Consider the following 15,000-nt stretch of genomic DNA (forward strand, 5'->3'; position numbering starts at 1 on the left):
ACACGTGGTGAACTTTGACAAAATCGAACTACCAAAGAATTGAGGGAAGAAAGAGAGAGAGAGAGAGAGAGAAAGAGAGAGAAAAGGAAAATCACTTGAAATGAAAAAAATCTTCGAAGAATGGACTTCAAAGAATGATATTAAATGCCTGAATATTAAAATTTCTTTCGTATATTTCCACCATTCGAATTATGTACAATCAAATGCAAGCGCCCCTTGAAAAATAAGGGATTACGATTGATTTTATTTTGATGTGCGGTCGGTAATATAGGAAACGATTTTACCGTTTGCACACGCTAATAGATACATATGTATGTATGTATGTATGTATGTATACATTTTCTAAAGCACCCCTCTAACAAGCACCCTAGACAGAATTTCGTATCGATTAAGGGAGAAAAATTTCGTGGAAAATTTTCCTGCCTAGGGATATATATATATATATATATATATATATATATATATATATATACATAAAAATAAAAAAAGAAATTTTCCCACGATTTTAACGGGAATTATACGTCGCGCAAAATGGAGTACATTATATATTATATCGGACGACCTTCGATGTGTCGGTGAAAGGAAGGAGAAAAAAGAAAAAAGAAAAAAAAATAGAGAGAGAGAGAGAGAGAGAGAGAGAGAGAGAAGAGAAGAGAAAAAAGAAGGTATATTAAATAAAGAACGAGGAGGGTTACAAAGGTAGACGAAGAGAGCGTGGAAGAGTTTATTCCTGTCTTCGATGTACACCTATCTCTCTCTCTCTCTCTCTCTCTCTCTCTCTCTCTCTCTCTCTCTCTCTCTCTCTGTTTCTCTACCGACGATGCGCACCTGGATGAATCGGTTCACGGTTCGCCGATCTCGAGTCTAATCAACTGTAAAGCACGTACTACATATGTACGTATGTACATGTATATATAATACATACATATGAGGACACGACTACCTACGTACATGTCGCCTCCTCCATTGTCACCTTCACTATTTCTATTATGTCTCTCTCTCTCTCTCTCTCTCTCTCTCTGTCACTCTCTCTCTCTCTCTCTCTCTCTCTCTCTCTCTCTCTTTCTTTGTATCCTCTTTATCTATCTTCATTTAGATCGTCGATGTAACAAAGAATTGATCGTCTACTAATTAGAAAATATCTTATTAGATAATTACATCTAATTATTTACTCGTACCTATACGGATCTATTTAAACGACTAACATTAGTTACTGACACAATTCAAAGCAACGTATAATAATAATATATGGGATACCATAAACTTTTCTCGAGGACGCCATAGACTTTTAATAAAATTCTTTAAATCGTTGATAATACGAGTTCTCATATGATACGAATATGATACGATACGATACTATATAAAACTCGCGATTGCATTGTATATCTTCATTGTATATATATGTATGTATATGTGTATGTACGTGTATCATATTTGTGTGGAGGATACCACACGATCGATAGAAACTTGTCTTCGTGTCGCCCTACCTTCGATCAAACTCCATGCAAACCACGAACGAATTCTCTTTCTCCCTTTCCCCTCTCTCACACCGTGACTGCACGTGCTCTTTCTCTCTCTCTCTCTCTCTCTCTCTCTCTCTCTCTCTCTCTCTCTCTCTTTATCTATCTATCTATCTCGCTTTCTCTCGAAAGAGAGACCCCCCATGAAACCACTTGTAAATTCAACTTTTCCGATTCTACAAATTTTTTCTTTACTATTACTATTACTAATACTATCTCACATTATCAATTCGAATCATCTTCCCACGATATAACCAACACACATGCACACACATATATACATATATATATATATATATATATATGTGTGTAATGTATAAATATCATTGTTGATATGATATTTTTTAAAAGAACAAATATCGAGTATGAAAAAAGTTCTATGGAAGATTTTCTATTGATATCATGGAAGGTATAGAGATAAAGACAGGAAAAGGGAGAGGGAAAGGGAGAGAGAACACAAACCAATAACGACCCCCACTGAAAGTTTATAGACTGTGAGAGAGCGTTGATCGGTCGATTACGCTTTCCTTCCTCGGCTTGGCTGCCTGTAAATATATCGTGATACAAGTGCAGCCGTTCTCTTCGTAAACTAGATACTCATTGACACGGAATGGCCATGCTTTTCCCGTGCACCTATTTTCAAGGGCGACGCTGACCCCCTTAGGTGCTAACATATACGAGTACGTTCTCTTTTTCTCTTTTTCTTTCTCTTTCTTTCTCTCTCTCTCTCTCTCTCTCTCTCTCTCTCTCTCTCTCCCTCTCTCTTTATTGTGTGCGATCTCGACGACGATTTTCGTCGTTCGAGCCTTACGAAAATCGTAAACATCGAGAGAGAAAGAGAGAGAGAGAGAGAGAGAGAGAGAAAGAAAAAGAAAAGAAAAAAGAAACACTGAAAATAGACACAGAGAGTGAGTGAGAGAGAAAACACAATGGCCGTCCTTATATAAATATCCGTATACTAGAGTATTTTCGAATATTGAAAATATTCCCTCGAAAGATTCACTTGAGCTTAATTATTTATCGATTGTTCATTTCTCCTTTAACGTTTATCTTCGTACGATAAACAAACTATATATATATATATGTATAAAGATTTCGATGATGATAATTAATAATGATAATAATGATAATAAGAATAATATTATAATTCGACGGTGCGATTAATAATAATAATTAAATCGATTAAAAGAGATTCATTTTAATGATTATTACGAATGGACTCACCCTTCTCGGACTCGTCAGGCTCGTCGCTACCACATTCTGGCGTACTTCGTTCTTCCTCGCTGCTACTATAACTTCTTTGTTGCTGAAGAGTACTCTGACCTGAGGCAGTTGATTGAGAGGGATGCGTACCTTGCGCTTGATGTACCACAGTGTGTTGTTGCGAGGGATGTACCGGTCCACGCGAAGGACCGGTCTCTGTCCCTGATTGACCATACGCCATTGCAATGTCAGAGTTCTGATCCTGTCAGAAGTAACAATATCATTTCCGATAATGTAATTTTATTACCATCTTTTCATATCTTTTCTTTCTTTCTTTCATTGTCTCTGACATTTTTATTTAAATATTTCAAAACATTCGACATTAATATCAATCTTCATTTCATCATACAATCCAATATATATATATATAAAAATCCAATATATGTATATTCAATAAATAAATATATATATATATATATATATATATATATATGTATACATGTAGAAAGAGAAGTAACAGAAAATCGTTAATATCATTGTAAATGTAATTAAATCGGATAAAAAATTGATTAAATAATTACAACGTACCTATGTGGAATGTCATTGGGTCACATAAAATATCATTCTCGTCCTTTTATTAGTCTTCCGTTCATATAATTAATGCTTTCGAATCGAAGAGAGTTAATAAGGTTAGAGATTAATATATCCAATATTAATAAAGCGTGAATAAGCATTTGTTTATCGTTTAAAAATATCTAAAAGTGAATTAATGTTAAGAAGAAAAAGAAAGAAGGCTCGCACTCGTCGAAGCGATCGTAATAAGCTTTGGTATCCTATACAATCGTCAAACATCTACTGAACGCGAATGTCGTGTGTGTCCCGGTTAGTATCGTGCCAAATAAATAGAACGCGATCCGATAGCTGGGCGATATATAAACAGACATCTGTTTATATTGCTCTCGGACGTTGTCCTTTGTAGTTTGAATTCGTGCTCGTTCGTTCGTCCACAGATACATACAAATACAGATAAATACAATTACATACGCAAGCGTCATTCTTTAACTAGCACTCTTTGGGATGCGTTATTGCGTTCGTCAATTAAAAGAGAGAGAGAGAGAGAGAGAGAGAGAGAGAGAGAGAGAAAAGAAAAAGAAAAAAAAAAAGAAACGAAGAAAAGAGAAAAAAAGCGGAAGAAGAAGTAGAAGTAGAAGTAGAAAAAAGTAGAAGAAGTAGAAGAAGAAAGGCCCATGCGATTATTGGGGAAGAGAATAAACGAACCTGATAGATCGGTCGTTGCCTCGGATAATTTTGTGGATGTTGTCTCATGAGACCGTCGATTTCACCCCTGTACAGACTAGGATCGTCCTCGGGGTAGGCTGCAGGATGTCTTGGAGTTTGTTGAACGGGATACGAACCAACGACTACATGGGGTGTCGGTAGACTTCTCGAATGAGGTGAAACAGACATCTCTACTCCGCTATCACTTGTGGACACCCGACGTCCTGGAACCTGCGCTTGCAAAGAGCACATTTTTCCTTTTTTTATTATCCGACGTCTGATTCTCCCCGACGATAATGGAAACTTTAAGGTGCGCCGATCGAGAACATACGTTCTCACAATCGTTGATAGTTGGTAACCGAGGCCGATCTCGTTGAGTTTTATCCTGAGCTAAGCATTACATTTAACATGACTATCTCTCTCTTTCTCTCTTTCTTTCTCTATCTTTCTCTCTCTCTCTCTCTCTCTCTCTCTCTCTTTCTCTCTCTTTCTCCATTGCTCTAATATTAAGCGTCGCTTTAACCCTTTAAGACCTGAGAATCGCATAGCCTTGATCCTACTTTAAAATGAATACGCTAAACAATATAATTAATATAATGATAATGATAATGATAATGATAATGATAATGATAATGATAATGATAATGATAATAATAATAATAATAATAATAATAATAATAATAATAATAACAATCGAGAGAATGTTTGTTATCGTGCTGTTCATTCGTGCATCGAATTGTGTTTTGTAAAATCGTGCGAGTACCATTTGGACGCTTACGAATTCTCGTGCCAGGTGTGTTGGTCTATAACCATATCCGGTGTCTCGTGTTCGCCATTAATCAAGCCCCGAGACTGAGTCCAAACGATTACGTAATCAAGGATCGCGAAGGTGTTTGCGGAAGGTGTAGAATACTAGGTACCTATGTGTTCTCGCAGGGTGTCCTTCGGGCAGGCGATTAAAGGGTTAAAAGCATCGGATAATATGTAAATGTGGTAAAGCACACCTGCTCTTGCTGGGAATACTGCCTTTTGAGCAGACTTCCGCTTCTTTGCAGCAAAGGCAGGTTCTCCTTCTCGGCTGCGCTGTGCGCCCTCTCGAGTTTCGGCCTCTTATCCTGAGTTTGGTCCACGAGTCCCGGAGGACCACCCACCTGCATGTCCTCCTGCATTCGTGGCAGCATCGCGTTGTCCGCGGCACCGAGGCCTGCCTTCGTCATCGTAAGGACCTCTTGCTTCTTCCGACAGAGGATGCACACCCATATTTCCTAAATTTATCGAATATACTCGTTAACGATTATATTTCATTCATTCTCTCTAATCGATGAAAATCTTTTCCACGCTTATAAACTCTCCTACGATCGATTCTAAAATCTCTCGAGAAATCTCATTGGATTCTTCTAATAATGATGCCTAGATTCGAAATCAAATCAATTCGTTTGGATCATGAGGCTGATCCTAAATTTAATATTAAAAAAAAAAAAAAAAAAGAAAACAGCAACAACAACAAAAATGAGAAAAATTAAAGGAAAGAATCCCTTTATGGATTTACGCTCTCCTACATTAATATAATTTTTATTTTCTTATTTTCTTTTCTTTCTTTTCTTTTTTTTTTTTTTTTTTTTTTTTTTTTTTTTTTTTTTTCTTTTCTTTCTCTCGAATAAAGAAATCGGAATTGCGATCGATGTACTGTTGTGCTGTTACTATTTAAAAATCATAGTATCTGACGTGAGTTATGTATGTCATTTCAACTTGGTAGGATCTTAATTGGGTGCGTATATTGCGTTGAGCAATATGCGGTATCCAGTGAGGCGTCATGAACTATACTAGTAAAGTCATAGGGTGGTCGTTAGGGGGTGGTTTTGTGCGATAAGCATGCGGCACCTGGTGGTAGTTCTCGAACTACTATAGACTGGAATCGAGTGACGAACGTTAACGGTGTGGCGCGTACGACAAATTGGAAAACTCGTGTCACGCGTTCTCATGAAACATTCTCGTATGCTCGTTTACTAATACAAATTATCAATTATCTAGAGAAAAAAAAAAAAAAGAAAAAGAAACGTCTAATAATTTAACGCAAACGATCGATTTATAATATCTAGAACAAATTGATTTGAATTTGATTTCAACGAATGATGCAACTCCAAGGAAATATATATATATATATATATATACATATATATTTTTTTTTTAAGGAAGAGATAACTGGATAAAAAATATTGATTATTCACTTACACGGAAAAAAAAGAGGACAGAGATAAATCGACGAAGAAATCCAATAAAAAAAAACTATTGTACTTGTGGATACACTCGCGTAAAGCGTCGAACGCACTCTTGCACTCTTCCTTTTGTCACTTACTTTTTTCTTCTTTTTATTTATTTTTTTTTTTTTTTTTGTCACTTTCGATAAAAGAGAATAAAAGAAAGAAAGAAAAAATAGAAGAAGAAAAAAGGAGGAAGCAGAAGAAAAAGAAAAAGAAAAAGAAAGAGAGAGAGAGAGAGAGAGAGAAAGAGAGAGAAAGAGAGATTCGAAGAACAAGAAGAGAAAACAGGTAAGTACGTTATCGATTCGACGGTTATCTCACGAAAATATTGTTTCGGGTATTATCGTCGTAGTCGCGTTATAAGGATCGCACAAAAATAAAAGCTCGTCCCATTTCGAAAAGGGCAAAGCGGCATGAAAGCGCGATGAGCTAGAACGTAGCGTTCAAAAAATGAGACGACGACGGCGACGACGACGACGACGACGATGATGACGACGACTACGTCGGTGGCACATCCTTTTAACCGAAGTAGGACACGCATCGTTCGTCACGAGTCACAAGCCCGCCCGACAGCCGCGTAGTACGTGACCTTCGAGCGATCCGATCGAACTGAATTCTCTTGTCGTCACGGTTGGCAACCGAGAACAATCTAAAACGCAGCATCCAACGGGAGAAAGAGAGAGAAGGAGAGAGAGAGAGAGAGAGAGACAGAGAAAGCAATATACAAGGTAAAATAAGATTCACAACATCACTGGGTTCACGCACCTGTTCACATTAAGATTCACAAAGAGGGACACTTGTAAACTTGATCCAAACACCGTACACGCGAGTTCTCAAAACAGTATGTGAGCAAAACAGTGAGAGAGAGAGAGAGAGAGAGAGAGAGAGAGCGAGAGCGAGAGCGAGAACGAGAACGAGAGCGAGAGCAAGAGCGAGAGCGAGAGAGAGAGAGAGAGAGAGAGAGAGAAGGAGCCTTTTCGAAAAGACTTGCAACGCCCAGCGAATCTCGGTGCAGACTGCTGGTGGGTCAGCCCGCGTTGGATCAAAGTACAGCTGGAGGACCGAGAAACGAAGCGGGAAAGACAGGAGAGGTCTGGGAGAGGGAGCCCTGAAGAGCACTTCGTCGAGTTGCCTAGGTAGCAATATGTCAAGAGCGCTACCCCTTTCCACCCTCGCTCTGTGTGTACCCCCTATCTCCACCCCCACCTCCACCCAACCACCCTACCTCCACCCTGTCATCCGAAAGAGAGAACGCATACGTATTCTACCTACCGAATCCTTTCAATGTAGATATTGTGTATATTGTACATCCGTGCTATTTCTCATCATTCTAAAATGGTACATTGAGATAGAAAGGAATGATAGAGAAGATGATAGAATGAGAGAAGGAGAGAGAGAAAAAAAAGTTAAGAATTAAAAGAAAAGTTCATGTAATATGATAGGTACGATAGATAAATAGGTAGATAAGGGTAAATGATCACATTAATGAGATTTGGATGAGAAACGATTTGCATTAATTAATTAGAGAGCTAATTAATTCAGATCGTTTTATTAGCTTTGCGTAGGAGCTACGTCGTAGTAGCCGTAAACGTGAGAAACAACTAGCCGAGAACGAAAGCGATGACGCTATTTGAGAAGGGAAGATGACCGGAGGATGAACGTCCTGGTTGATGAGAGGAGGTCGTGGTACCTCCTAAGGAAAGGTCGATCGATCGATTTCAACGAGCTAATCTTCGACTCTACTATGTCTATCTCTCTATCTATCTTTCTCTCTCTTTCTCTCTCACTCTCGTTCTTGTATCACATCTTAAGAAAGTGTTAAGCATGCATTTGATCTTAGACCAATCCATTGTTTCGTTAAAAAATCCAAATTGTCATATGTTTATATAAAATAGATAATATCACCTAAGTATTAATATCATTAACGAACACGTGACAGTTCGTTCTTTCATTTATTTTTTTATAATATTCGATTGATAAATCATCGAGGATAAATCATTTTCTACGATATAATTAAAGGAGTAAAAGGAAGAAGATGAGGAAAATGGAGATGCCAAGCTACTCGACGGGGAAAAAAGCGACGTAAAAAATGAAAATTAATGAAAATAAAAGAAGCTACGTTGTCAAGGTAAAACCATAGGCCGCCTTCAGTTTTCAAACAACAAAGTCTACATGGCTGAGTGGCATCTATGCTCAGACGACCCTTCAGACCACCGAGTAGATAGAGCCTACGACGATGTTGCTTGAGACTCGTCCGTTGTACTTCTTTCTCACTCTCTATCCATCTATCCATCTATCTTTTTCACTCTTTTTCTCTACTTCAGAGGACTATCCTAAAATGGTGCTCGAGCGTAATGCTAGCAGAATTAAAAAACGAGATTGATGAAAGTTAAGCTGTGCGGTGAGATATCATCGTCGTCGTCATCATCGTCGTCGTCGTCGTCGTCGTCGTCCTGTGCTCTTAAAATAGCATTGGAATAACGAGAAAGCTTTTCTCGATTCAACGGCAATTCAAAATTATTTCTTAGTACATATCTACTACAGAGAGAACAATTTTCCTCCTTTTTCGCGAGGAAATACTAGCGTTTGATTACGCCTAGTATGAATCCGTACCTTTCTTTTGGATATCCTACCGATATATAATTTGCTTGCACGTGAAAGGTCTTTATCGTGTCTCTTGACATCATCCAGGTGGAATTGTTTGATAGAAAGTACGAGACAGAGAGATAGAAATAGATATAGAGATAGAGAAAGAGAGAGAGAGAGAGAGAGAGAGAGGGAGAGGGGGGAAAAGAGATAGAGAGAAAAAGAGAAAGAGAATGAAAAAAAAATGGAAAGAAAAGCGAGCAACAAGGATGGTGCAAGATCGTGTTGGCCAGAGGAAAGAACGAAACCCTTCAGTAACGTCACGAGCAGATGGTGAAAGAACAAGGAAGAAATTCCGTGAGAAGGATATTTTTAAAATCGTTGTTGTAGACATTAACAATAACTCTGTTTAATGTCACCACCCAGACGACGTAACATGTCAAACGATTCTCGCAAATGAACTTTCCTAACGTCTAAGACTATCCACGATCTTAATATAGAATAAATGATACACAAAAGAAATAAGATGGGCACGCGATCTCTTTTCTAAGTAAAGTTTAGCGTATAAGAATATATAGTTGTCATTGAAATTGTGAGTAATTATTAAACGTTGAAAGCAATCGATTGATGATCATCATCGTGATCATCGTGATCGTATACGTCCAATCTGAAAGTTTAAAAATTGGTAAAAAGAAAATATAACTATAAGAAAATTCTCTCTCTCTCTCTCTCTCTCTCTCTCTCTCTCTTTCTCTCTCTCTCTTTCTCATTTATCGCTATCATCATTCCTTCCTGAAATTATCTTTTCCTACGCTCTCTCTCCCTCTTCGTTCTAAGATCGACGCAAGTACTGCCTACAAGTCCCAGAGTAAGTTTACAGAGCGGGCAAGCCCCGTATTTCGTTTCCAGCAACCTTCCTCCCTCTCCCTATCTCTCTTTATCTCTCTCTCTCTCTCTCTCTCTCTCTCTCTCTCTCTCTCTCTCGTTCTCCCTCTGCACCCCTTTCTCTCTACAAGCAGCAAAGCGAGCCGGCACTACGAAACTTAGATCAATATGTTGCGTCACGTCTACCCGCCTCCCGCGCACGATAGAGCCAGCCCAGCATCTCGCCGTCCATCGACTTAGTCAGCCGCACCCCCCACCCCTATCTCACACACCTATCCCGGCCAGGCAGCAATGTTAGCACGCGCCACCGCCACCACCACTACCACTACCATCAACACTACCACCACCACTGCTGCTACTACCACCACCACTGCTACTACCATCACTACCACCACCACCACCACCACCACCACCATCACTACCCACTACCATCATCATCACCATTACCAATACCACCGCCACCATCTCTCATCCACGGTACCACCTCCACTATCGCGCGTCCAACGTTCTCGCGTGGTGACGTCACGCAGGGACGCGCCCCATTCATAAGCTCCCACGCAGAGCCTAAACCGTGACGACGGGAAAGAAAAGGGAAAGAGAGAAAGAGAGAGAGAGAGAGAGAGAGAGAAAGAAAGAAAAAGAAAGCGCGTAACAAACCAGCCGGCCAATGTCGCGTACACGGCCACAAGTCATCATCGAACTACCTACTTTCTTTCTTTCTTTCTTTCTTTCTTTCTTTCTTTCTGTCTTACTTTCTTCCTTCCTTCTTCCTTCTTCCTTCTTCCTCCATCTTCCTTCTTACCTCTTTCTTCTTCTTCATTCTTTAAACCCGAGAGCGCAATCATTGACCGTTACTACTTCGCGTAGGAAGTAAGTAAGTACCTACATCTGATGTATTTATAGCTCTAGAATGGTCCTATCTAACAGCCGAGGCTCTAAATTTTCTGAACTTTAAGTAGATATCCTGAATCTTATTCTCTCTCTCTCTCTCTCTCTCTCTCTCTCTCTCTCTCTCTCTCTCTCTCTCTCTCTCTCTGTGTCTGTCTCTCAGCAACTTTGATAGTAATTTATGTTACTTGATATGTACGTACGTATGTATTATACGTTCGTATTATGTTACATACACACATACATACGTTCGTATTATATATATGTACGTATAATATAATACGTGTGATATATGGAAAATGATACAAAAAGAAAAAAAAAAAAAAAAAAAAAAAAGAAGAAGAATAGAAAACAAACGGTATTGCATTAAGGTTAAGAAAGAAAATAAATAACTGTGTATGTATGTGGGTTCTTTTATTTATCGATCGATAGATAGGTATAGGCTTTCGTGCTTGGTGGGTGTGTTATCGTTTAAAGTCGTATGATATGATGATTAATGCGACAATGATTCGACAAGATGAATGGACATGAAATCAAAATAGAAAAAAGAATTCACGTCAGATGACGCGATTAAAACGCGGCAGAAAGAAAATGAAAGAGAGAGAGAGAGAGAAAGAGAGAGAGAGAGAGAGAGAGAGAGAGAGAGAATTACTACTTTGAAACGAGAAATCTTAAATAATACGAAACGTCATCTTGATGAAGAAATCAAGCAGGTGATAACAAAAAGAAGTAAAGAGAAAAAAAAAAGAAAAAAAAGGAAAAAAGAACAATTTCGATTATACAATACAGTCGAAAAATTTTCCCACACACACATATATATCTTTTGATATGATAAAAAAGGAAAATGTAACAAAATTAAATGGAATTATGTAAGACAACAATGACAATTGACTTTTGAGATTTTCATTCTCATTTTCTTTCTTGTTTTTCTTTTTTCTTTTTTTTTTTTTGTCATCTCCTCTACCACGCTATCATTACCCTTCACCCCTCCTCGTATCCGATCCGATCTCCCTGCACAGTTCTCCACCACCCACTCACTCACCTACCAACCACCGTGTACTCCCGACCACTCGTATTTTCGATCGATGATGTCGCGTATCGCCCAAGCGCGCGGCTTACGATGCTCTATCCTCTCATTGTGCTCGCGTGTGTCTCTGACGAAGAGAGAAAGCTCTACTATCTCTCTCTCTCTCTTTCTCTCTCTCTCCCTTTATCTATCTATCTCTTTCTATCTCTTTCTATCTATTCCTCTTTCCCCTTTGCCGCAGAGGAACACGCGTGTCCGATTCTACCACAAAGTACTTTCTCTCTCTCTCTCTCTCTCTCTCTCTCTCTATATATATATATATATATATATATATATATATATATATCTGTCTATCTCTCTATCTCTCTCTTTCTCTTTCTCACTGTCTATCTCTATCCATCTGCTATATTTCACTCGCATGCTCTGCTCTCGCCATATACGTCAGTACTTTACGCGCTACCCTCGTCGTTGTATTTGTCGGTGTGTGTACGAAGTAGTATCGATCCAAATGATAATGTGTTCTATGCCCCTGACGCCGATTGTCTCGAGTTCGTCAACGATGCCCAAAGATACCAAACGAATCGATTATTTCTCGATCGTGAGAATCTATCTGGTGAGGAGAAAGAGAAATCCTTTTTTTCCTTCTCTCTCTCTCTCTCTCTCTCTCTCTCTCTCTCTCTCTCTCTCTAGCGATTAAACATAACTTCGTTTCTTCCTTTCCTTCTTATTCTTTTTTCCTCTTTCTTTTTTTTGTTTTTTTCTTTTTTTAGTCATCAAAGATATTACTCAAATTTAAAGCGAAAGAAAAGTTTGTATCCGATTTTAAAAGGTAAGAGACAAAGAGAGGGATCAAGAGAAAACAAAAGAGATCAAGAAATTAATTATGACTTTTAATAACGCGATTCGACAATTTTAATTCCATAAAAAACTACGATAACTATTCATTCGTATGTAAGTGGAGATTTTTTTTTTAAATAAAAAAAAATAAAAAAATAAAAGCAAAAAAAAAAAAGAAAAAGAAAAGAAAAAGAACAAACTTCTTCGAGATAACGATGAATTCGACGAATAGAACAGTAAGTTGATATGTGTACGTAACAATGAGGGAGGGGCGAATAGGATAGGATGAAAAAAACAAAAAAAGAGGGGAAAGTTCGACGATGTTAAAAAGAAATTTGTAACTGGGTGGTACACGTGTTTGATTTCGTGTATCTTTAGATGGTAAGAAGAATGGCGCACGGCCATGTGCAATGACAGTACGAAGAGCTATTAACGATCTTCCCCAGCAACGTCGCTTATCCACCCGCGTTGACACTTCGACGATGTCTCTAAGCATATCGCTCGAGCGACAAGCGTACGCTCGAAGTTTGTAGTGGTTATCGATTCGTTCAGAACAATGGCAACTATGACCAGAGTAGTAAATGTGAAAGAAACAGAGAAGGATATATATATATATATATGTATGTATGTATGTATGTATGTATGTATGTATGTATGTATATATATATGAATATGTATATGTATATATGTATATATGTAAATCCTTACGGAAGTTATCTATAAATATGAACTTAGTTGTTTTGTAATATACCGTAGATGACGAACGACAATCGGAAGACGATAATAACGATTATTGGATGACAAATATCAAACGTTTTAGACGTTAATTTAATCGACCAGTCAAAATCAATAAATAAGTTAAGAGAATCCAAGAGGTTAAGTCCTCGTTAATCGACATTGATCCCCACTTCCGACATTTATACATATAATCTCGTGATAACGTCAAAGGTGAATCGTTTAATAGAAATGGTCCAATGACTCTTACCGCTAGTCATATCTTATCCGCTGGGCAATAACCACGACGAGAAAATTACTGACTAATTTATAACGAATAGATAAGTAAGTAAGTAAGTAAGTAAGTAAGTAAATAAGTAAGTAAGTAAGTAAGTACCAACTTGCTCTTTGTCTAACTCTATCGACTCCCATCGATTACTTTCAAAAGAGAAATTACAGATTATTCATATAAAATGATTTCTTAATTATTTCTTAATCTCTCGAGCGTTATTTTGAGATCCTCGTAATGTCATTTGAGATTCTCTTATCGATAAGAAGATTTATCGATTATTATTATTATTATTACTATAATTATCAAACATGAGAAACAAAGAGAGAGAGAGAGAGAGGGAGAGAGAGAAAGAGACTACGTTCGATAGAAATCTGCCTAGTAATTGCGTAAGGTAATATCGTAAAAGAATGGCTTCTGAGTAAATGGTGTTCGCATTCGCATGGTGACCATTTAATATCGACATTGCACCCACTATCGATATTATACGTATACATAGATCTAATATGTATATATATATATATATATATATAGATACATATGTATATGTATATAAACATACGATAAGAGTTAATTGGTATGCTACCAGTGGCGATGACGGTAAGAGACTGGCGAAGAGTATAAGAGAGATAGATAGAGAAAGAGAGAGAAAGAAAAAGAAAGAGAGAGAAAGAGAGAGAATACGTTCGCTATAGATCAATTATTTCCACGTATTTCAGGCGTGCGACGACGACACACATTGGTTATCCTCTTTTATGCTAGCGAAGCTTCATGAGTGTTTCTAGGAAACTGACATCCACCCATTAGTCTCCTTTCTACCCTTTTACGTGCGAGCACATGTAAACCGTTTATTGGTCCGTACGAAAATTGACTTCGTTAAACATCACCATATTCATTTTGCATTTTGAAATAGAAGAAAAGGAAAAGAAAATTAGATAGGAAAGAGCAATCGTGGGTTGCGCGAGGTTAATATAAAAAAAAAAAGAAAAAAAAAAAATGAAAAAGAAAAAGAAAAAAAAAAAAGAAAAAAATGAAAAGAAAAACAACGACAAAAAGAAAAAAAAAAAAAGAAACAAAAAGACCAATGACGACAAAAAGTAATAATTTAAAAATTAACTATATATGCGTAAATACTTATTAGGCGAGATGGATAATAGAGAGAACAAAATTTGTATGATAAAAAATAATAAGTATAATAATAAAAAAAAAAAAAAACAGAAATAATAATAATAATAATAATAATAATAGTAATAAGTCTGTACGCCTACGTATATTGATATATATATATAAAAAATGTATGAGAAATATTTTGTTCTTTTTCCTTTTTCTTTCGTACGCACGTTCGTACCCTTCTCTTTCCTATCTCCTAATTTTTTTTTTCTTCTTCTTCTTCTTCTTCCTCCTCCTTCTCCTCCTTTAAATCTTTATTCGATCTAAAGCTTACCCTACGTGAACGTAGAGTGACCTTTCCACCGCAACGTGCACAGCACCGGATGTGGCAGTAGTTGCAGT

General features: G+C 37.6%; 1 protein-coding gene across 34 annotated transcripts in view; it reads right to left on the bottom strand.

The window, feature by feature from the left end:
* Positions 1 to 15,000, bottom strand: part of LOC124946881 (regulating synaptic membrane exocytosis protein 1-like) — a 103,974-nt gene that overhangs the window by 77,251 nt on the left and 11,723 nt on the right. For 24 of the 34 annotated variants that reach the window (XR_007100230.1, XM_047488225.1, XM_047488240.1 and 21 more), the window contains exons 3-6: positions 14,933 to 15,000; positions 5,006 to 5,266; positions 4,002 to 4,232; positions 2,745 to 2,985 (exon numbers count right to left, since the gene is read on the bottom strand). The exon at positions 14,933 to 15,000 is cut by the window's right edge and continues 137 nt beyond it. Coding sequence is in view for 33 of the 34 variants with exons in the window: in XM_047488225.1 (XP_047344181.1) it covers positions 2,745 to 2,985; positions 4,002 to 4,232; positions 5,006 to 5,266; positions 14,933 to 15,000 (801 nt within the window). In the remaining variant the exon portion in view is untranslated. Of the gene's footprint in view, positions 1 to 2,744; positions 2,986 to 3,311; positions 3,720 to 4,001; positions 4,238 to 4,779; positions 4,877 to 5,005; positions 5,267 to 6,233; positions 7,295 to 14,932 lie in introns of those variants that run through there. The other 10 variants (XM_047488244.1, XM_047488242.1, XM_047488241.1 and 7 more) reach the window with 10 other exon arrangements.

Source organism: Vespa velutina, chromosome 2 (assembly GCF_912470025.1).
Source record: "Vespa velutina chromosome 2, iVesVel2.1, whole genome shotgun sequence".
Lineage (NCBI taxonomy): Eukaryota > Metazoa > Arthropoda > Insecta > Hymenoptera > Vespidae > Vespa > Vespa velutina.